At 50.5% G+C, this 21352-nt stretch overlaps 2 protein-coding genes across 2 annotated transcripts; one reads left to right on the top strand and one right to left on the bottom strand.

The window, feature by feature from the left end:
• Positions 1–26: 26 nt before the first annotated feature.
• Positions 27–17169, bottom strand: CLSTN3 (calsyntenin 3; the record flags this gene model as incomplete). Its single annotated transcript, XM_035545607.2, has 18 exons — positions 27–727; positions 804–1021; positions 3905–4040; positions 4175–4320; positions 4906–5076; positions 6351–6577; positions 7031–7179; positions 7361–7518; positions 8287–8343; positions 9534–9696; positions 9776–9888; positions 10150–10419; positions 10900–11085; positions 11719–11868; positions 12180–12388; positions 12882–13077; positions 14038–14160; positions 17022–17169. Coding segments are annotated over 18 exons (2991 nt in total), but the record flags the coding sequence as incomplete, so codon positions are not given.
• A 430-nt stretch (positions 17170–17599) lies between these two features.
• RBP5 (retinol binding protein 5) lies at positions 17600–19249 on the top strand. The gene is made up of 4 exons (XM_035545611.2): positions 17600–17812; positions 18084–18262; positions 18765–18866; positions 19114–19249. The coding sequence occupies exons 1-4, from the start codon at positions 17740–17742 to the stop codon at positions 19165–19167; spliced, it is 408 nt and encodes a 135-aa protein (XP_035401504.1). The 5' UTR covers positions 17600–17739; the 3' UTR covers positions 19168–19249.
• Positions 19250–21352: the final 2103 nt, after the last annotated feature.

Genomic DNA, 21352 nt, shown 5'->3' with positions numbered 1-21352 from the left:
ATCCATTTATTTTAAAATCCACTTTGCTTCCTCATCCTTCTTACCATCATTCATTTAGTTTAGGAGTATTGACAATTTTACAAAGCGACACAAGCTGCAGTGTTCTGGTGTGGGGGTTTTTTGTTTTTGTTTTTGATTTTTTTTTTTGCATGAAACGAGAATAAACCTCAAACGACAACATTGGAAAAATATACAATATATATATATATAGTATCTGGGGAGGGGTTGTGAGAGAACCCACTCTGAGCCTTATGGCTGGCTTCTCCTTCCAATTTTCCATTCTTTCCGAGCCCCTCCTTCCTCATCATAGTTTGAACTGTGCCACTCTCATGTGCAAGTGCCCAAATATGTGTCTCAGGAGAGCCAAATGTGGGGTCAGTAATGTGGGGAATGTCCACAATGAGAATGGCAGAAGATGAAGGAACACGGGAGGCCGAAATGACACATGAGGGAGGAGAACATGTACAAGGTGGGGGAAGGAAGAAGTTAAAGTAAGACACCTCCTCCTTCCAGCCATATGTTTTTGGGGATCCATTGGACAGGTGTTTTAAAGCTCCTAATAGCGGTGAGAGCTGTCATTTTTGCCAATGATGTGTCGGTCATCCACGTCATTGCTGTCTGGGGAGTCAGGTGTCTCCGAGTCAGTGCTGTCATCATCTTCCTCCATGTCCTTATTAGCTCTTCCCTCACTGTTTTCTGCTGCCCTCTCCTGGCAGCTCTGGTAGGACTGTGGAGATGAGACGTGTCATAAGGGGAAGGATCTGGCAACCCAGGAGGCCCAAGCCTCTGTGATTGCTCCTTACCTCCATGGGGTTGACTATGATGGTGAGGGCTGAGTCGTCCCAGAACATGTCACTATCTTTGCTGCCAGTGCTTGTGTGTCCCCCTGCAGCAGCGCCTGGGACCTCTTGCCCCATTCCCCTTCGGTGCAGGGAGTGGATGCGCAGGATGCCCAGGATCACCATGAGTGCCAGGAAGCCCACACACACCACAATGATGATAGTGGCTGCGCTGGGGACCACTTCGGAGAAAGAAAAGATGTGGTTACAGTCTCTCACATAAACATGTTTCCAACCTGACCTATGCCTAACCTGCAGGAACTAGAGTTGCTGGACAGAATATGGGGTTTCGGTCTAAGCAAGAACATGTCCTGACTTTTCTGCTCCCCTGGGCACAGGCAGTTCTTGCCTTTGGCTGCTATATCCTTGCTTGATGTTTCCCAGGATGCCTAGGTCCAGGCGCTTTCTAATGTCAGCTTGCCTGTAGACTCTGCGTAGCTTCATCTACACAAGTTACCTGAATGTGTCATATAGTAGTCATTTGTCATTGTATCTGCCCATTGGGAGGGAGAGGTTTTCACTACAGAGAGTCTCTAAGGAGGACAGTTTTCATAGTGTGATACCATGTAAGCAGTAGAGAAAGAAGGAACCCAGAAGTGTGCTTTGCACATGGGGCAGAGTACTATAATAGCCTTCTAATTTAGTACCACAGTCAAAGCCTGGCTTCTCCACAAGAGAAAATTTGAAATTCATCTAAGAGCCTTAGACCAGCTCTCTCCTCTTTGTTCCAAGCCTGTAGGTCTAGCCTTCACTCCCTAGATAACCCCTGGAAAACTTACCCAGGCCCTCCATGGATTTGTTTTGAGGAGCTTTATATAGCAGGGACAACTTTACCTACTGCTTCTGCTGAGATCAAGCAGAGCTGGGGAAGGGCACAGCACGGGGTGATTTTTCAGCACTCTCACAGTACATGCTGTCCCAGCAGTGGTTCAGTTCCAGCTGCAGGGCTGGATCAGCTTTGGGTGAGCTGCTGCACGAAACTGCAGTAAAAGCTAGAAACAAAGGTGCTTTCCATATTCTCTAAAACAGGGGGCCAAAACCAAGAAAGGGTCCTCTTCAACAGTCCTAGAGCTTTTCAGAAGAGCCAGTTAGAATCATAGAATCATTAAGGTTGGAAAAGACCTCCCAGATCATCTGGTCCAACCATCCCCCTACCACCATTATCACCCACTAAACCGTGTCCCTAAGTACCAGGTCCAACCTTAAACACCTTCAAGGACAGTGACTCCACCACCTCCCTGGGCAACCTGTCCCAGTGCCTGACTGCTCTTTCTGAGAAGAAATGTCTCCTCATTTCCAACCTGAACCTCCTGTGGCACAACTTGAGGCCATTCCCTCTAGTCCTGTCACTAGTTATCTGTGAGAAGAGGCCGACCCCCAGATCCCCACACCTTCCTTTCAGGTAGCTGTAGAGAGCAATAAGGTCTCCCCTGAGCCTTCTCCAGACTAAACAACCCCAGTTCCCTCAGCCGCTCCTCACAGGACTTGTGTTCCAGGCCCTTCACCAGCTTCGTAGCCCTTCTCTGGACACATTCCAGAGCCTCGATGCCCTTCTTGTACTGAGGGACCCAAAACTGAACACAGTACTCGAGGTACGGCCTCACCAGAGCTGAGTACAGGGGGACGATCACCTCCCTGGTCCTGCTGGCTACACTATTCCTGATGCAGGCCAGGATGCCATTGGCCTTCTTGGCCACCTGGGCACACTGCCGACTCATGTTCAGGTGAGCATCAGCCAACACCGCCAGGTCCTTTTCCTCTTCACAGCTTTCCAGCCACTCTGCCCCAAGCCTGTAGCATTGCATGGGGTTGTTACGCTCCAAGTGCAGGACCCGGCACTTAGCCATGTTGAACCTCATCCCATTGGCCTCTGCTCATCAACCCATCCTGTACAGGTCCCTCTGCAGGGCCTTTCTACCCTCCGGCAGATTGACACTTTCCCCCAACTTGGTGTCGTCTGCAAACTTACTGAGGGTGCACTCAATTCCCTCATCCAGATCATCAATAAAGATATTAAAGAGGATGGGCCCCAACACTGACCCCTGGGGAACACCACTGGTGACCAGTCACCAGCTGGATTTCGTTCCGTTCACCACCACTCTCTGGGCCTGGCCATCCAACCAGTTTTTAACCCAGCAAAGAGTGTACCTGTCCAAGCCATGGGCTGCCAGCTTCTTCAGGAGGATACTGTGGGAGACCGTGTCAAAGGCCTTGCTGAAGTCTAGGTAGACTATGTCAACAGCCTTTCCCTCATCCACCAGGCGGGTCACCCGGTCATAGGAGGAGATGAGGTTGGTCAGGCAGGACTTGCCTTTCATGAACCCATGCTGACTGGGCCTGATCCCCTGGTTGTCTTGCATATGTTGTGTGATTGCATTCAAGATGAATTCTGTTCCATCACCTTTCCTGGCACTGAGGTCAGGCTGACAGGCCTGTAGTTCCCCGGATTCTCCTTACAACCCTTCTTATAGATGGGCGTCAAAATATGATAGACTCCTTTCATGCTTGTGGCACAGAGTTGTCAGGACAAGCCAACAAATCTTATCTCTAGCCTAGCTTTCAGGCATCTCTCTCCTCTGTTTTGGGGGCAAGAAATATCATCTTGTCTTTTTAGTGCTATTTCCTGTATTTTTCTGCATTCATTGATCACCACCTGGTCCCATCTCTCTTTAGAGCAGTGGCAGTCTTGATTGTCATTTGTCTCCTGCTGTTGAAACTTCCTTTTGAAACTACATTATCCAGCCCCACACAGCACTTTTGCAAGATGCATGAATGAAATAGTATGAGCTTACAGTTGCTCTTTATAGACAAGTAGTAGGTTTCAGACTGCTTCTGCATCAAGAAAGCAACGCACCAGAGAAGAATTATTGCACCAAGCTCTAAAACACAATTTGACACAGACTGCAGTCCATTTGCTAATGAAGAGTGGGACAAGACAGTATAATAAGAACTCAGTAAGATGGGTAAAGGGAGTCTGCAAGCAATGCCCTGCTGTAAGTTCTAACAGGATATCACAAAATCAACATCTTGACCTAAAGGAATAAAACCAAAAGTGTGTTACATACTAGGGTTGTTATGGGTGCTTGCCAAGCTGTGGCCAGATAGCTCTGGGGGTAAATGATGGCCTCGATGTATGAACTGCTGAGAACTCAGAATATGGTTAGGATGAGCAGCTCGGTTCATGTTGTGGAGGACATTCATCTGCAGAAAGACCAGAGTGAGAGAGATTCAGCCCTGTGTTCATTGTGATAGTGTCTACACTGGGTGCATTCCTGTCCACAGTGATCTCCCCATGCATGTACAAACATGTATACGTGCATGTAGTGATCTTGTACCTCAACAGTAAACTCATTGCTGGAGTAGCGTCCATTCATCTCAGTGCAGGACAGGTGAAACTTCCTCTCATAAAGAGCAGCACCATGGTTGATGTGGTATGAGACCTGGCGTAGTATTTCCTCATAAACTGCAATGCTCTCCACCCCTAAGACCAAGAAGAAATAATTGTTGTAGAGTCAGGAAGCTCCTGCTTCAAAGTCATCTGGTTTAATACCCTGTAGCAACTAGGAGCTACAGAGGAATCCAAGGCTAGGTTAATGGGAAGGGACCAGAGCTGGAGCTGTCTGCAAATGATCTGATGAAATCCCAGCTTGCACTGCTAAAACACACTTAAAGGAAGAAAGGATCAAGAACAACCACCCTGTTAAATTCTGCACAGTACATAAGCATTGCACCGGTCCACAACCTCTGGGATGTGCTGTCCCCAAGTCATTTCACACAAAATACTACTGGCATCTAAGAAAACCAGCCCCCAAGGGCAATGGGACTAAGTCAGGAGGAGTGATACAAGCCTGAATCACAGCTCAGATACCATATCCTAGCACTGTGTGCTGAAGGAGTCACCTCCTAAGGCAAATAGCCCAGGACTTCAAAAGCCAGGAGTTCAGCAAATGGTTATATCTCAGTCTCACAAAGTACACCAACACATTGCCTTAAGTGCTTCTCCCTGTGATGCCTGACAGACGGTGAAAGAGGCATAAATAGACATCTGTGGCCAAAGAGGACATACCTGTGATGGTGAGGTAAGCAGAGGTATTAACAAGCTCCAGGCCCCGCTGCTGCAGCGCTGCCCCATCCAGGTGCAAATACTCCCTCTCTGGGTCCAAGTCATCTCCTACCAATGAGATCTCACAGCCATCCAAGTTGTGCACAATCTCATCTGACATTCGTGTGTCTGTCACTGAAATGCAAAGGGAAAGAAGATGGCCAGAAAGCCAGTCAGCCAGGAATGAAAGCAGGAATGGTACCCACTTAGACATACTCACATCATAAGTAATGACTTCTCTTTCTCTGGCTAGCACTTATCTTGAGTAAAATCGCTGTCAGTCGAATTACTTGCTGGAAGAGTCCCCCTGGTTCTAATGACATTATTTATGTACATGACTAAGTCACTCATATTTTGGAACAACATACTATTATGGGACTGGTTCATGGTAACATATCTTGGCTGTAATGACTGTTGGCAATGGCAAACTGAAAATTAGGAATTTTCAAACATTCACAGACCCTGAGTGCTTTTGAAAGCTTTCCATTCTCACAACGGCTGGTAACCAAGTTTGAGATCTTATCTTATTTAAAATGGCAACCACTTTCAAAGACTAATCGCTTTCAGCAGGGCCAAGACCAACTTTCTCTAAGAAGCTCAAGCTGCTGAACAGAAAGTTATGAGCAAAAAAATCCTATTAGCAAAAGAGATGCAACAGAAGTGAAAGGATATGTGGAGCATAGAGTGCAGAGAAGTAATCTGAGGATGATGGAGGGAGCTGAGGGAAAATATACTTTAGGGTGTGAGGAAACTGACAGGGGAATTCAAAGGAATTATGCAGGAAGAAATCACAAAATCACAGAACATCCTGGGTTGGAAGAGACCCACAAGGATCATCAAGTCCAACTCCTGACTCCACAGAGGGCAACCTAAGAGTTAAACCATGTATCTACAAGCATTCTCCAAACATTTCTTTAATGCTGACAGACTTGGGGCCATGAGCACTTCCTTGGGGAGCCTGTTACAGTGCCTGACCACCCTCTCAGTGAAGAGCCTTTTCCTAATATCTAATCAGAACTTCCCCTGATATAGCTTTGGGAAGGGGCAAGAAATAAGGGAAACAGGAGAAGACTGAGGAACAGCAGGAGTGGACAAAGTAACAGGCAAGACATCCAGTGCTGGATTCAGTAAAGGGAAATGTAGGTAAAATGTAAAACAGATTAGGAATGAGCATGGGAAAGATGGAGGAGAGAGTGAGGCAAGGAACCGTTTGGATGGAAAAAGTACAGGGAGGAGCAGAAAGGGTTAAGAACCAATTAGCCTACATATTAAAACACAGTGTGCCTTGCTTCTGTATTTATAAACTCTCTCCTGTTTTGGGTGCAACCAGGAGTTCTACCTCCTCTGCAGAACAGCAACACTTGCAGGTTTTTCCATTTTTTCTCTGACTCTCCCCGTACTCCACTCACCAGTACCATGCCAGTTCTCATCCTTCTTGGCCTCCACCTGGTGAGAAATAGAGCAGGTGATCTGGAGGTTGGGGAAAAGGGGGACCCCATCAGGAGCCTCAAAGTCTGATGCAGTATGAGCAAAGTGGGCAGTGCCACTCAACAGGATCTGGGGGGCATCAGGCTGTAGCACCACGACATAACCTTCCACATCAGGAATGGAAACACAGGACTCTTCACTGAAACACCTGAAGGAGAGAAGCAGAAAGCATCAGCTGGCCCAGCTTTCCACCAACACTGCAATAGAGCATCTTCTGCCCATTACTGTCAGTGAAGGCAATATCTTTTTTCTGGTAGTCTTCCTAGAGATTCCCTGTGGCCTGCTGTGCAAGACAGAGAGGTCTGGTAGGAATCACTGCCTTTCAGGTGACTTGGTCATATCTGCACACCACAGAGAAAATTAAAACCAGCCCACATGCCTGAAACACCATCAGCAAAGGCAGAAGTTCTGCTAACTGCATGGACCCTAGGACCCCAGTATTAAAGTAACCAAATGGATACTTTAATAATAGTTTTCAGAAAGACTTGTCCATTTCATGAGCATCACTTAGAATTTAAATACAAGGTGAGGTTTAATTTTAGTCAAAAGAGATGTAATCCTCTTGCTGAACCTAACCAGGGATGCTGCTTTGTCCACTCACTTGACAGCAGTGGTGAGTCTGAGTGGCCGGACTCCAGGGGTAGCAAAGCGCAGTGAATTCATGTAAGCCACATGCTGGATTGCATGGTTGAAGGTTTCCACATCATCACCCTCCAAGGTGAGCAAGGACTGAGAGGGGTTCACATGAACCTAGAAGCGGACAAGAAGAAAATACTTAGTATTCCTTAGCAAATGCCAAGAACCCAGGCTACGAGAGACACAAAGGAGAAAGGTGGGGAGCTGTCCGAGGTGGGGAGCAGGCAAAGTCCTGGGAAGCAAGGCCAGGGAGGAGAGTGGAGGAGACTCATGCAAGTTGGGCAGATGGGCATACCTTCATCCCTTTGCCCAGACTGTCGAAGTCACTGTAATCAAGCCCCTCACGGCAGGCATACAGGCATTCAATAACCTCCCGGCTCTCCAGGCTACCAGGGCGCACAGTGAAGCCAGCCAAGTAACCATGGAAGTAGTGGTGTATCAACAGAGGATCTCCTGAGGGAAACATGGGACGTGGAGGGTGTAAGAGACATGGTGAGGAAGAGAACGAAGACAACAGAAATGTGAGGGACACACAGTTGTCTCCCTTACGAGAGACATAGAGAGACAGATGACTGCATGGGACATGGAAGAGCAAAGACAACAAAAGCCACAGTGTGAGGGACACAAAGATGTTAAGGGAGGTAGGAGAGAACAGAGGGGTGCACAGAACATAGAAATGAAAAAGACAGTAAAAAGACAGACAATACTGAAGTAAGTAGATGACAATTTTTGGAATCCCGGGTAGGGAAAAGACCAACAGAAAGACCAGGGCTGTGACAGGTAGGTAGCATAGAGAAGTTTCTGCTAAACCACTGAATGCCAGATGGAAACAATTTCTTGTCCCCTTCTCACTCTGCTTCCTGTGAGGGCTTTCAAAAGAAACTGTATGTTCCACAGATAGTTAGGGATGAGGTGACATCTCCTGATGTCTCCAATGGCTATTGTGTTCTTCAGAGACCAACTTTAATGACCAGGCATGAAGACGCTTTCTTCACATGAAAAGCGTACTCCATTTCTCAAAGCAGGCTGTAGTCCTACCATCATTTTCATGCTCTACAGGTATCAAGGACCAATCTGCCAAATAATAAGGGTTTTCTTCCCAAATCAGCAGGAGGTGGTAGGACGGGATCAAGGAGCTGTACAAGGAAGGCACCATGCAAGAAGTGATATAGTCATGCATGGTGAAGAGGGGAAGAGAACCACCTTCTTTCTTTTCCCTACCTTGTACAGTATCAGTGGAATTCTCATTTCCCTTGATTTTCTCTTTGTTTTTCTCCTCTGTAAAAGGAGAACATTCAGACAAGCAATTATACATTGGAAGAGGATAGGTACAGGGTCAGGCATGTTTCTATACAATTATCCATATCAGCCAGTGCAAAAGAACAGCTGTGGACTCACATACCAAGCAGTGCACCCTTCAACCCTAGAGACAGGACAACACAGATGAAAGAGGGCCGTGTCCCCCTCATAAAGGGATGTTGAGGCTGTAACTAATACAAGAGGAAAATATAGGGCTTTTTCCTCCTTTCCCAGCAGTATCTATTCTAGGAATTAAGTGACTCCCATTTATGGAATATGGTCCTTGCTGTGTTCTCAACAAGCCATGTTCTCAGCACTCCTTTGAAATTCAGATGGTTTCAGAAGGGTGTCCCAAGCTGATTAATATTTGTTGGATGCAAAAAGCCAGTAGAAAGCACAGAGCTGTGGGAAGATCCCTGTGCAGGGAGAAGCAGGACTACATTAAATGTTTGACCTTACTAGGAATTTCTGCTGGAATAAAGTCAAGTAGCAGGCATATTCCTTTAGTTTTCACAGAACAGAATCATAGAATCATTAAGGCTGGAAAAGACCTCCAAGATCATCTAGTCCAACCATCTCCTACCACCAATATTACCCACAAAACCATGTCCCTAGGTTTTGTTCTGCTCCAGTCTTACAGGAAAACTGAAAGACCTCAAACTTACATCTCCACAAAACTGGTTTTAATATGGTAGTGTCTTATCTACCTTCCTAACCTTATTTTTCTTTTCCAACCCAACTTCTGCACAGACTGCTTTGTGGCTTCTCCATAAAGAAACTCAAGACACACAAATCACCATCAATACAACTAACAGCATAAATAATGACCTCTGCTCTCTGGTGAAAAACTTTGACAGAAAGGCCAACACCTGAATGAGGTACAGACTTTCAACTCTCCCCTGCATGAAAGCTAGTTAACTGTCATCACATGTTCTACTGCTGCTGTCCACAAAGCTGCCACTGACACTTGAGTTATTACTACCATGGCCTGCTGGTTTGGTCCATAAGGAGGGAAGGAACCACACTGGCTTTGGTGACAAGGAGACAGGATGGCTGCAATGTGGCTTGCATCATTTAGTATTGGACACCATTTTTCACCTCTTCTGGCTCTCCCTCCACTCCCTTGTTTCCCACATGGAAACAGCATGGCTCAGGGAGTGGGCACTCACCAGTCCAGCAGGCTCCAATCATGAGTGAGGGCTCTTGCCGAGGAGGATGAATGAGGCCATTGTCATGGATGAGGGCAGGGTCATAAGAGACGCCATCCACATAGAGTGTAACAGTAGGGAACTCAAGATTGAGGGCATAATGGTGCCATTCATCATCACAGACCTATGGCATACAGCAGAAGAAGGAATCAGCAAGGGGAAGGAGGAGAAAGAACACTGAGAAGAGGTAAACGTTTTCTCACCTGCTCAAGCTTCCATAGGAACTTCACAGGCCTTGCACTCTCCAACAATGGCCAGTAGAGGAATGCAATTCGGCAGCCATGCACAGCCAGAGAGTAATGTGAGTAGCCATCCTCTGCCAGGGGACAAGCAAAGGGCATTACATACTATACTTCAAAGCCAGAGCCCAGAAACACACACTAGCCTGCATGATTGGCACTCTGCACTGTGTGTTCACAGTGGGCTTGACTGCTCCCAGAAAATGTGGAGGCTGAAGAAGCTATGTTCCTAAGCAGGGACCCCTTCCCAGGCCCTGCTCTGGAACACAGGGATTTCCACCTGCACAGACAATGCCTTCTAACAGATCAGCATCACCTCCCCAGGAAAAGTGTCTCACCGCTCTGCACTGTACTGCAGATCACCGTCTCCTCTTCCCGCCTGCCTTTGCTGGGCACTACAGCATGTTTCATCCATACAGACAGGGTGAAGTGGTCACTCAGCCCCTCATGGGCATGCAGCCCATTCATCACAGGCACCTGGGCAGCCTGGCTGCCATTGAACCAGTAGATGAGGCTGCTGTCCTGGCTGTAGTGCACTGAGAGCCGTGCAGTCCAGTTCGCCGTGGGGCTAGGCACAGGCAGCAAGTCAATCTCTCCTGAGGCAGCACCTACCAAGAAGGGAAGGAGTCAGGAGTCAGGAGCACAGGAGTCTGAGAAGCCTGGGATCTAGAGCACAGAAGAAGAGGGTGGCAGAGGGCTCATTGTAATGTCCTAGAGCACAGGGAGAGGAAGAGTGGCCTATAGGCCTTCTCCTATCTGGAGGAGGATGGTGACTTTTCAATCTGTGCCAATGGATATATCTCATAGACTCTGCATAATGAGACAATGCACAGAAACCTCTGGCTTCCCAGAAAAGAAAGTACAGGGAGCCCCTTAAAAATACAGGCAGGGTGCCCACAAGGTGCCTGTGCTCAATACAGCACATGAGCTAGGTGTCCTCACAGCCCTGCTGACTACAGCAGATATGGAGGAGTGTGTCCCAGCAGCTCTGCTGCGTGAGGCGCAAAGGTATCACCGTGAATCCCTTCAGGGAAATGGGCAGGGTGCTTTGCTGCCATTGCCCTTTGCTCAGGAAAGACTCAATTCACCACAGAGTTTGCGCAGTGACTTCTCGGAGTAGTTATCACGGTCACAGCCCTTAGCCACATGGTTGGTCTGCAGCTCCACCGTGGCCTGGATGTTCCACAGGGGCTCATCGCAGGTCTCCAGGTGAATGCTGGGGAAGAGTGCGAGGCTGCCTGCACCTGGTGTGTACTCAATCCTCTTGTTCCAGCCTAATGAAGAAGAGTGACAGAGAAGAGAAGGGTTAGGTCCTGCCAAGGACCCAGGGCCAGAACGCTTGGCACACACAAATGGCGTCTATGCACCAGCCCATAAACAGAGAGATTTTTGGCCCCTTCTGCACTTAAAATCAAATTTATGCAGCTGGCATCAGTGCAAGGGAAGATTTCCTGGAAGCACAGAAAGTCCAAATTCTCATCTTCTACAGCTGGTGCCAGTGCAGCATCAATCCCTGGATTTTCAATCTCTCATCAGGCAGAGTAGACATTTAGCTGTGTTGATTTCCCCTTAATTCCATTGACTTAGCTGACCCTGTAGACAGACAACACCTCTGAAAAAGCCAAAGATCCTCAAGATGAGCAGCCTCAAATGCAATCTACACTGAATTCTGTCTATGAGACTTATCAAATACATAGTAGTTCACAGTAATCTAAGAAATGTTTTTCCCATGTTCAGTTGCCTCCCAGTAACTTTGCAGTACCTTAGATGGGACTGGTGGTTTGGTGCCAGAATTTAATTATATATGTGTATACAAATTTATATGTGTATACACAAACATTTTCAATCAGTAGGACTGAGTAGTTCAGCCTAAAGGCAAGACAAAACTGTGTCTGGAGGTTTCATACCCTGCCAGCTGGGTTTACAGGTGGGTTTCACCTGGATTTCCACTTCAGCATCATCAGAAGCCCGCTTCTTTCCACAGTCATAGGCTGTTACTGTGAACCTGTAGAGACGATCTCCACTGTACTGCAGCTTCTCCGTGTTCTCAATGTTCCCTGGTTAGCAACACAAAGAAATCAAGGAAGAAGAAAGTCTCTTCAAACATGTTACTTCTAGAAATCGCTCTATTTTTAATCAACTACAGAAACAACCAAAGGAAGGCAGAGTTCCCCCACAGTGCCACTCTGCTATATGCTATAGCATCCCACAAAATGGCTGCTGTGTCTCTGCATGAGAAAAGAGAGATGAGCAGTACTAGAGGAATCACAGTTCACGTATCACAGTTCTTCCAGCAAATGGGACTGGAAGAAAAAGAGCAGAGGAGAAAAGGGAGAGTCATGTGCTCGTGGCAGGTTCAGATTCTTACCATCATTGTCAATCAGAAAGGGAATATTGGGGGTCAGGATCTCATAGTAGCAGATCTGGCTGTACTGCGGCGAGCAGTCTCCATCAATGGCTTCCACGCGCAAGATGCGGTCATACAGCTTTCCCTCAGTCACTGCGACACGATACAACTTTTCCACAAAGACAGGAGCAAACTCATTCACATCATTTACTCGAACGTGCACTGTGGCCCTGATTCAGAGAAACATCAGTAAGAACTTATTAGCTGATTAGGAGCCATACATCACCCAAATTTCACATTACATCACTCCCATGAAATGTACCAGTCTGACTTCCAGATGTCAAAGGCAAGGACGAGGAAAAAGACATGGGTTTCAACACAGCAATGTTGGTACATAGGAGCTTGTACAACGGTTTCCCATCCCAGAGAAAGAGTAAAAGGACTGATAATGTCATCTGGACCTTCTGCCTGTATTCAGTAATGTAAGGCACCACTCAGACACAACTGTCAAGCAGTCCTTGTTTCTGGTGTATTTACTCGTGTGACTCAGCCAGTGCACAGGACCATCACATTTTTGTTTGGTCTTATTCACATGTTGAGTTACAGCATCATGGCTAGAAAAAAATAATCCTGGCTAAAGAAAGGGCCCCCACAGCATCTTCTGTTTGCATGTATGTGACAGATCACATTTTGTAACATGCAGTAATGACTGCATGGACTTACTTGTGTGACTTCTTGGTATTGGCTCCATCAGGTCCCTCTCCACAGTCATAGGCCTGGATGGTGAATGTGTGCTCTTTATGTGCTTCACAATCCACTGGTTCCTTGGCCCGGATCAGCCCCTCACCTGTAGCTTTGTCGAGGATCACAGCTTCAAAAGGCACCCCTGACCCATGGATCCTGAAGCCACAGATTTCACCTGGCAACCACAGGTGGAGAGGAAGGGGAGAAGAAAGAGGACTGAGGAGAGCACGACATGCCCCCTTGCTTCCCACTCCCACATTTTCTTCCTTTCTAACTTACACTCTCCTTTCTCCTTCATTATCATCTCATTGCGGTGCAGTTGTTGGTTTCCAAGGAGTTCCTCCTACCAGCTCTTACAGACATCCATGATGTAGATTGCCCTCTACTGGAGACTGCACCCCCAGCAAGTTCTCTTGCCCAGCATCAAGAAAACCTAGAGGCTGCAAGGCTTAAGCTAGGTGCATGAGGGCTATACTGTCAAAGTACTGAGAGAGCACCTTAGTTCATCTCTCCATCCCTCAAGGAGGCAAAACAGGCCATATATTTCAGACAGACATCCAAAGCATGAAAATCCATGATGCCTCATCTATCTAATACAGGACGTGCACAGTATCTCAGGGAATTACAAATAAGGTCACCTAAATCCTAGAGTTCAGCCCACAGGGGCCCCTTTTTCTCTCCCAAAGCTGAGGGGGCTTGCATGAGGAAGCTCCAGGCATGGAGCAAACGCTAGGAATAAAAAACCTTGTAAAAGCATTGAAGCATTAGCTGTACTTTCAGGGACTCATGCTTCCTGTGAGGGATGTGGAACTGCCAGCAAATTGTGCCCTACCAGCTTCCTCCAGCCCTCACAGACACAGAGCTGTGCATGTGATCTTTGGAAATAGCAGAACTGCGTCAAAAAGTAGCTGGCTCCACCCTCAATTCCCCTCCCTAAGGGAAACAGCTCACAGGATCCTAAATCAAGCTGTGCCCAAATTGGCTCCAGACTTCACTGGGGACCTCCTCCGAAATGAGGTTTGGAGGTGATTGTTTCCTAAACAGAATCCAGCACGGGGATGAATGTGACCCTGCCTCTGTCTCTTTGGAGGTCTCTCCCTGCCTCCCACCCTTCCCAAAGCTGTCGCCCACCTACCTGCATAGCGCAGTGGAGCATCTTTGTCCAGTGCAAATAGCGGTGGGTTGAGCAGGACTGTGTTATCATTCTCCATGATGATGCCCTGATATTCAGCTTCAATCCAGGGTTTGTGCTTATTTGCTGAGACAAATTTGGGGTAAGGGATGGAGCAGAGGAAAGCATTAGCCAAAAATGACAGATTCAGTAGAAAAAGAGCAGCATAACATCCAGTGGCAGGTAGCAACCACCCCTCCCCACGTTCTTCTCTGGAAATAAAGAAAGCTAAAGTCGGCTGGGAAGAAACAGCTATTTTTCTTCAGCTCTGTTCTACCTCGCTCTTGGGGACCTCATCCGAAACAACGTGCTCCTTCTGGCCTTGTCATTACCCTCTTGTTAGAAGCACGTAGAGAGGCATTTGGGTGCCCAGGAAAGCTGGAGTGATTAAAAAAATGAAAGCAACAGACACGAGTAGTCTGATTCTGGAGCAAGATCCCAAATGCTAAATCCTTTAGCTCACTGAAGCCATAATTAAGGGATCCAGGAGACACCTTCCCTTGGGGTGTCCCCAGGGGATAAGTCTTGCATGCAGCCATTACCACCTATGCCTTCCACCCCCTGGACTAAGGCCAAGAATCTAGACACGTGTATCCAGGTACACTTTCAGACAGTCACCCTACACGTATAATAATCTGCTGAGTCCCTTGCTCCTTCCTTCCCCACTCCATGGTGAGCACCATATTCCTTTGGTCCCTCCTTGCTGATCCCGTTAGCTGGAGCCCAGCCAGTCTTGGCATGGAGGCAGCCGCCAGCAGGAGGCTCTGAAAAATGTCACAGGCCCAGAAATAGCAAATTAATCTTTATCACATAGGCTCCAGGGCAGGGAAAGGGAGAAATAAAGGGGGGTGGGGGCGAGGGAGAGGAGAAAAAATCGTTATAAATTAAAAACCCCTCCCCCATGCCCACTCCCTGCCAAATGGGCCTCAGAGATTATATTACATGTCCTAGTTACAACCCCCATTTCCAGATAATCCCCCACTCTCCCACCCCCTGGAGACCAAGATTTATTACAACCAAGCAACACTCTGAGCACAGCATGGCTGGTGGGGAGTAGGATACCGAGCCCTCCCCCTCAAGGGCACTACTTCCAATATGTGGATTCATTCTCTGCAGCACACGTACTGCCATGGCGTTTGTGTTGACTCGAAAGGGACAGCATCCCCTACAACCAATCACTCCTGCCCATCAGGCCCAAGACATGTTGCTGGAGCTGGGTGATGGGCCAACAGGGAGGACTGCAGGTCGGAGCGGGGATGCACCAGCAGGGCAGAGCAGGTGGACACAGCTCGGCGTAGAAGCGAAGAGTGTGGGTTGGCACTTCTCTCTCCCCGTATTGATTAAGATTATAGAGCATTGCGTAGGAAACCCAGAGAAACATCCATCCTGCTCAGTATGCAGGAGGAAGCCTTCCTGTGTGCGAGTGCCCACGTCTCACGCCACCCCTCCACTGCCCCCACCAGATTCCACTCTGTGTCAGTCCCAGTCCGTGCACCACAGCACCGAGGTGGGAGTCCATAGCCACAAATGCCAAATATGCCCTGTTGCTGGGGTAACAAGCTGGTGGTAGAGACAGAAACCCTTTGCTGCATCCACCTGCAACTTGGGAATCACCACTCTGATTTCTTGGTATACGAGTTTTTGGGGATTAGAAATACATTTGGGGAATATTTTTAGGATACAGACTCCCACCACTTTCAAGAAAGCTCCTATAAAATCAAAATCATTTGCCAAAGGTGGGTGCATATTTCAGTGTGTGAATTCACAAAGGTGAGAGAAAATACGGAGCATAAGGGGCCTTGCCTTGCAACTGGGTCCCTTGGAGCCAGAGCAGCACAAGAAAAATGCCCCTGCCAGCATCAGCGTACACAGAGCCCTGTGTTGCACCCTCTGTCTGTAGCTCTGTCCAAAGCACCAAAAGCACGCTAAAATGTCACATTCCCTGATGACCCTTGTGTGTTTCAGATTCCCCCACCCCATCCGATTATTGTCTCACTGACTCCCCTAGAATGAATTTCTCGTGCCTGTGTCTACAGCCACAGATCTAGTAACCTACATCCTTCTCCATCACCCTACATGTTCAAAGAACATCTGCATTCAGAACGTTAGAGCTGTAGCATTTGGTTTTGGTCTTTATTATTATTATAATTATAATAATAATAATTATTATTATTATTATTATTATTTTATTTAGCACATAAGATACTGCCTTATATAAGCAACCTGCACAGTTAACACGTAACCGTGGAATAATTCCTATTGACAGATTCTAGATGTATGAACTAGAATCGGAAAATGGAGATAGAGGATGTGTTTCTGAGATGAGAGGAATCTGTGGAGATGCAACACATCCCCTCTCTGCATGTTAAGGAAGGAAAGCTAAACCCACACGGCAAGAACTAAAACAAAAGCAAGGCAAGCAGGTGGAAATGGGGAAAACGAGAAGGGAATGCTAAAAGGAGAAAGAATATAGAAAAAAAAAAAACAGGTGGTAAGAGCCGGATGGAGAAAGTAGAGGGAGGGGATGGGGTGAGGGCACTTGAAAGGGCAAAGAAAGCCCGAGAGGCTGGGGACCCTTGGAGCCCCCCGGCAAAATGTGACAGATGACAGTGGGGAGCTGCACCACAACCGCAGATGGATGGATGGACGGATGGACAGATGGACGGATAGATGGATGGATGGATGAATGGATGGATGGATGGATGGAGGGATGGATGGATAGAGGGATGGATAGAGGGATGGATGGACGGACAGATGGGTGGGTGGGTGGGTGGGTGGATGGGTGGTTGGATGGATGGATGGATGGATGGATGAACGGACAGATGGACGGACGGACAGACGGCGCTGCCAGGTGCCGCTCTGCCCGCCGCGGGGGGCGGCCGGGGGGTCCCTTCGGAGCTCCGCAGCCCCTGCCCCGCCGCCGTCCGTGCCCGCGGCGCTCCGCTCACCTTTGTTGGCGGCGCCGGCGGGCAGCGCGGCGCAGAGGCAGAGGAGAGGCAGGAGGACGGCTGCGCGGGGCCGCGGCTCGCCCATGGCGGAGGCGGCGGCGGCGGCGGCGGGTCGCAGCCCGCCCGCGGTGCTGGACAGCGGGGGCCCGGCGCGGCCTGGGCACGCCCTGAGCTGCCGGCACCCGGCCCCGCTCCGCTCCGCTCCGACCGGTGCCGCTCGGCCCCGCCCCGGCACTGCAGCGTGACGTCACGGGCGCGGCGGCGAGCGCGGGGGGGGCGGCGGCCGGTGCGCGGGGCCAGGTGCGGCGGGGGCGCGCCTCTACCCCGGGGGCGCGCGGGGGGGGCTCGACGGGGCGCACCCGCCGCACGTCCGCACCGGCACCGGCACCGGCACCGGACCCGGACCCGGACGCGGACCCGGACCGGGACCCGGAGCCGCCAGGCTGCCGCCCCGACGGGCTGGGTGTCCCCGGGAGGAGCGAGGCACCGCGGCCGCCCCGTCGCTGTGGGGAGGAGATGTCCCGCTGCTCTCCCCCGCCCCCCGGCCGGGCGGAGGTGCGGGAAGCGGGGGCAGTCCCGGCCTTTTCCGCGCCTCCCGGCGCAGGGACTTTTACCGCAGCGAGGGGCCCGGCGGCTCGCCCCGTCCCCGCTCCGTGCCGGCCCCGGACCCCGCTCCGCTCTCCGCTCCTAGCCGTCGGCCCCGTCCCCCTGCCCCGGGATGCCGCCCAACCTTACCGGCTATTACCGCTTCGTCTCCCAGGAGAATATGGACAATTACCTCCGCGCACTAGGTAACTCCGTCCTCCTTCATCGCTTTTACTCCCTTCAGTCCCCAAAAACGTCAGCCCGCGGGATCTGGGAAGGGGAGGAAGGGATCTGGGCAACCCCAAATCTTTGGTCGTTCTGTCTGCCACCGTCACTTTTTGCGCTGTGGTGGGAGGGGGAGAGGAGGTATCCCCAGAGCTGGGGCTCCCTGGCTAAAGAGTGAAGGATCTCTGCGGGGCTGCAGCTGGCGGAGGGGCCCAGGCAGCCCACAGATCTCCCCTCCATCTCGCCCTCCAGATATCAATGTGGTCCTGCGAAAAGTGGTTTGCCTCCTGAAGCCCGATAAGGAGATCATCCACACGGGAGATCACATGGTCATCCGCACGATCACCTCCCTTCGGGACTACGTTATGGATTTTGACCTGGGAGTCCAGTTTGAGGAAGACCTGGGGCCCGTGGATGGACGCAAGTGCCAGGTGAGAAGCCCACACGGGGCTGGATGAAGGCGGACGGGGGTGTGCTAGAACCTCAGGGGCTTGTCCAGCTTTTGGTTCACAAACAAGGTGAGAGGCCAGGTCAGAGCTGGCCTGCCCCGGCAGGTCCGGGAGTTACTGGTTCTATGAGTAAATCACAGCAAGGGGGATGAGCACCATACAGCCAAAGACCCAGTACTTAGGGATCCAGAGGGTACTAGTCCCTTGGGATAAAGACAGAAACGGCCTGCTTGTCAGCGCTCAGTTGCACATGGGAGGCAGAGGGCCATCCATTCCCCACAAAGAGTCAGTCCTAAGGACCACCAGAGTGCCAAACTACTGCCATCAGTCCTAAGGAGCTACCAAAAAGACACCAGATCCAGGACTGCGTTTGAAAACATGTCTGACGGGAACAGGCGATGTCATCGCTGGTAATCTGTATTGTCAGGACCTGCTTTTGTTGGCACCGTGCCTTCCTCCTTTTTTTTTTTTTTTTTTTTTTCAGACAACCGTGTCCTGGGAGGGTGATCAGCTGGTGTGCGAGCAGCTGGGAGAGAAGAGGAACCGAGGCTGGAGGCACTGGCTGGAGGGGGACCGGCTGCATCTGGTGAGGAGGCAGCGGCGGTGGGAGCACACAGTGCAGGTGCTGGGGGCGCTGAGCGAAGCCTGCGCAGCCTCCTTCCAGCTCCTCTCGGGCGCCAGCAGCGGCTCCTCGGGAGCAATGACCACCTCCCATAAACATCCGCCTGCAGGGTTCAAAAGTTGACGGCCGTGCCCCTTCCCAGCCCGCGGGGTGACCCGACGGGGGGGCGGGCAGGGCCGCAGCCTGAGCTCCGTCTCCTCCTTCCCCCCAGCGCATGACGGCCGAGGACGAAGTCTGCGTTCAGGTCTTCCAGAAAGTGAAGTGAAGAGGATGCCCGGGCTGGACCTTCGCTCTCGAGTGCGAACCGCCGCGGATTAAAGCAGCAAAACACGGCGGGAGCCAGCCGAGCCATGCGTGGCGACCTCCTTCCTTCTGCGGGGCCCCGCGGGGAGGGACGGGACGGGACGGGACGGGACGGGACGGGACCGGGGGGCCCCCGGGGCCGGCGGTCACGGCGGGGCCAGGCCCGCGGGAGGGGAGGGGGAGGCGGCGAGGGTGGGGGGGAGACGGGCCGGCGGGGGCACGGAGGCTCCTTTCAGAATAAGAGCCGGGAGGGAGGGAGGGAGGGACGGAGGGAGGGAAGGGTGGAAGGAGGGAGGGATGGAAGGAGGGAGCGGGACGGGGGCCGCCCCACCGCCCAGCACTGCGAGTCCCCGGCGGGCGGCTGCGGGCACTTGGTGCTGCCGATCCCGTTCCAGCCCCTCGCAGCCCCCCCTTGTTCCCCTCCTCCCTCCCCCGGCCGAAGCAGCGCCCAGGCAGCCCCCGGTCCCCCTGCGGGAAGCGGCTGTGGTGCCCCGAGGCAGCGAGGATGGCTGAGGCTGCCCCTGCTGCGGCCGCCGACGGGGGTCCTCGGCTCCTGTTGCTTGCGGACATCACGTTTTTTCTCAGGGTACCAGGGTCCTCAAGCTATACAAGAGAAATGGGCCATCGACGGCAAGGATTTTGGTGTGAATTCCAAGGGCTGGGGCAAGGGGACTAGTCCCGGGTTCACCATGTTCGAGGCACTCTTGAGAAAGTCCATAGGGGGAGGGAGGATCAGGCTGACCTCCAGGTGTAAGAAACCACTGCCTCTAGTCCCAGTTCTCCTTCTGGCTTTCCTTGCACTGCCTCCCTTGGCTCTCATAGCTCCACAGCTCCTCTCTGCATTCAGAGACCGAGGGAGAGAATCAAAGGAGGTGAGGTCCCCTGAAAAGAGGGACCAGTGCCAGAGACAGAGGTGTCCTTTAGGGAGGACAACTGATGGGATGTGCAAAGACAGGAAAAAAATCATATGCCTGCACCTATAGAATCACAGAATCATTAAGGTTGGAAAAGACCTTCAAGATCATCTGGTCCAACCAGCACCCTACTACCAATGTCACCCGAAAGCCCTCGGGGAGTTATTTCTGAAATAAACTTGTAGTTTCCCCCAAACAAAAGATTGAAATGTTCAGTACTCAGAAATACGTAGCTACTGACAGTCAAAGAGCCATGAAGTGGGCAGGTTTTGAAAATACAGGCCTTTTTCAAGCAGAGAAAATGCTTTTTTTTTTTTTTTTTTCTCCAACAGTTCATCTAAAAACTAGTATTTTACAAAGAGCTTCTTTCCAGAGAAGTGAAAACATGACTGCAATGAGAAAAGGACTGCTTAAGAACATGCAGTAATACAAGGTGTCAGGGAGCTGCAGCTTTACCTACAGGTGCTGACCTCTGGCTCTTGAAGGTTGTCTCTGAGGACATCACAGGCAGCAGCACCCTGTCATTATCCACAGTGCAAGGATGCCGCTGGTTGGGACACAATCAAACACAACGGGCAATCATAGCCAGGCCATCCAGGATGTCATTTATCTGCTCCATGCAGACCTCCGTGACATATCATTCCTTCTACCATCAGGACCCTCTGTGTTATCTTTGTTGCACTGTGAGCTCCCAAGAGCCAGGGCTTTGACCGCCAGCAACTGAAGCTGGTTGAACTGCTGCCTCTTCCCACTCCTACATACAAGGAGTCCTGAGCTGCTTCTGATCCTCAACACCAAGCTCACTTCACCACATCCAAACTGATATCCTCCAGGCTGTGCAATCAACAGTTAATTTCAGGTTCTGCACCAAAAGCTGGCCAGATCAGGCAGGTCTATGGGGCATGTATCTGGCTGCTCCAGGTAGATGCATCTCAGGCTATCCACCCTTGCTTTACCAGCTGAACTACTCTCCTAGTACCCCAGATGGTGTCACCGGGGTGGGGGGCAGCAAACACATGGGATATTTACCATGGAAGTGCCACCAGGAACTCCTAGTAGTGCCTCTTGGATATAAGATTGCTGTCAAGAACACATTGAAATGATCAGCTTCCTTAAAAATGATCCTAAATCACTTCTGTCCATCCATCCTTTGCACGTGAACACCCTCTTCCCACCAGTGACCTGTTGGTAACACGTCTCTCAGTAGTTTCTAGTGCTTCACAGCTTCTTTCC

Source organism: Cygnus atratus, chromosome 1 (genome assembly GCF_013377495.2).
Source record: "Cygnus atratus isolate AKBS03 ecotype Queensland, Australia chromosome 1, CAtr_DNAZoo_HiC_assembly, whole genome shotgun sequence".
NCBI lineage: Eukaryota > Metazoa > Chordata > Aves > Anseriformes > Anatidae > Cygnus > Cygnus atratus.
Note: the sequence above shows the minus strand (reverse complement) of the source record. Positions and strands in the feature narration are given on the sequence as shown.

What these genes read in the sequence shown, in the direction of transcription:
- RBP5 (XM_035545611.2), top strand. Translation starts at nt 17,740, where the DNA reads ATGCCGCCCAACCTTACCGGCTATTACCGCTTCGTCTCCCAGGAGAAT. An exon ending in TGGATGGACGCAAGTGCCAG is followed by an intron (nt 18,263 to 18,764) that starts GTGAGAAGCCCA and finishes TTTTTTTTTCAG; the next exon opens with ACAACCGTGTCCTGGGAGGG. An exon ending in AGGGGGACCGGCTGCATCTG is followed by an intron (nt 18,867 to 19,113) that starts GTGAGGAGGCAG and finishes CCTTCCCCCCAG; the next exon opens with CGCATGACGGCCGAGGACGA.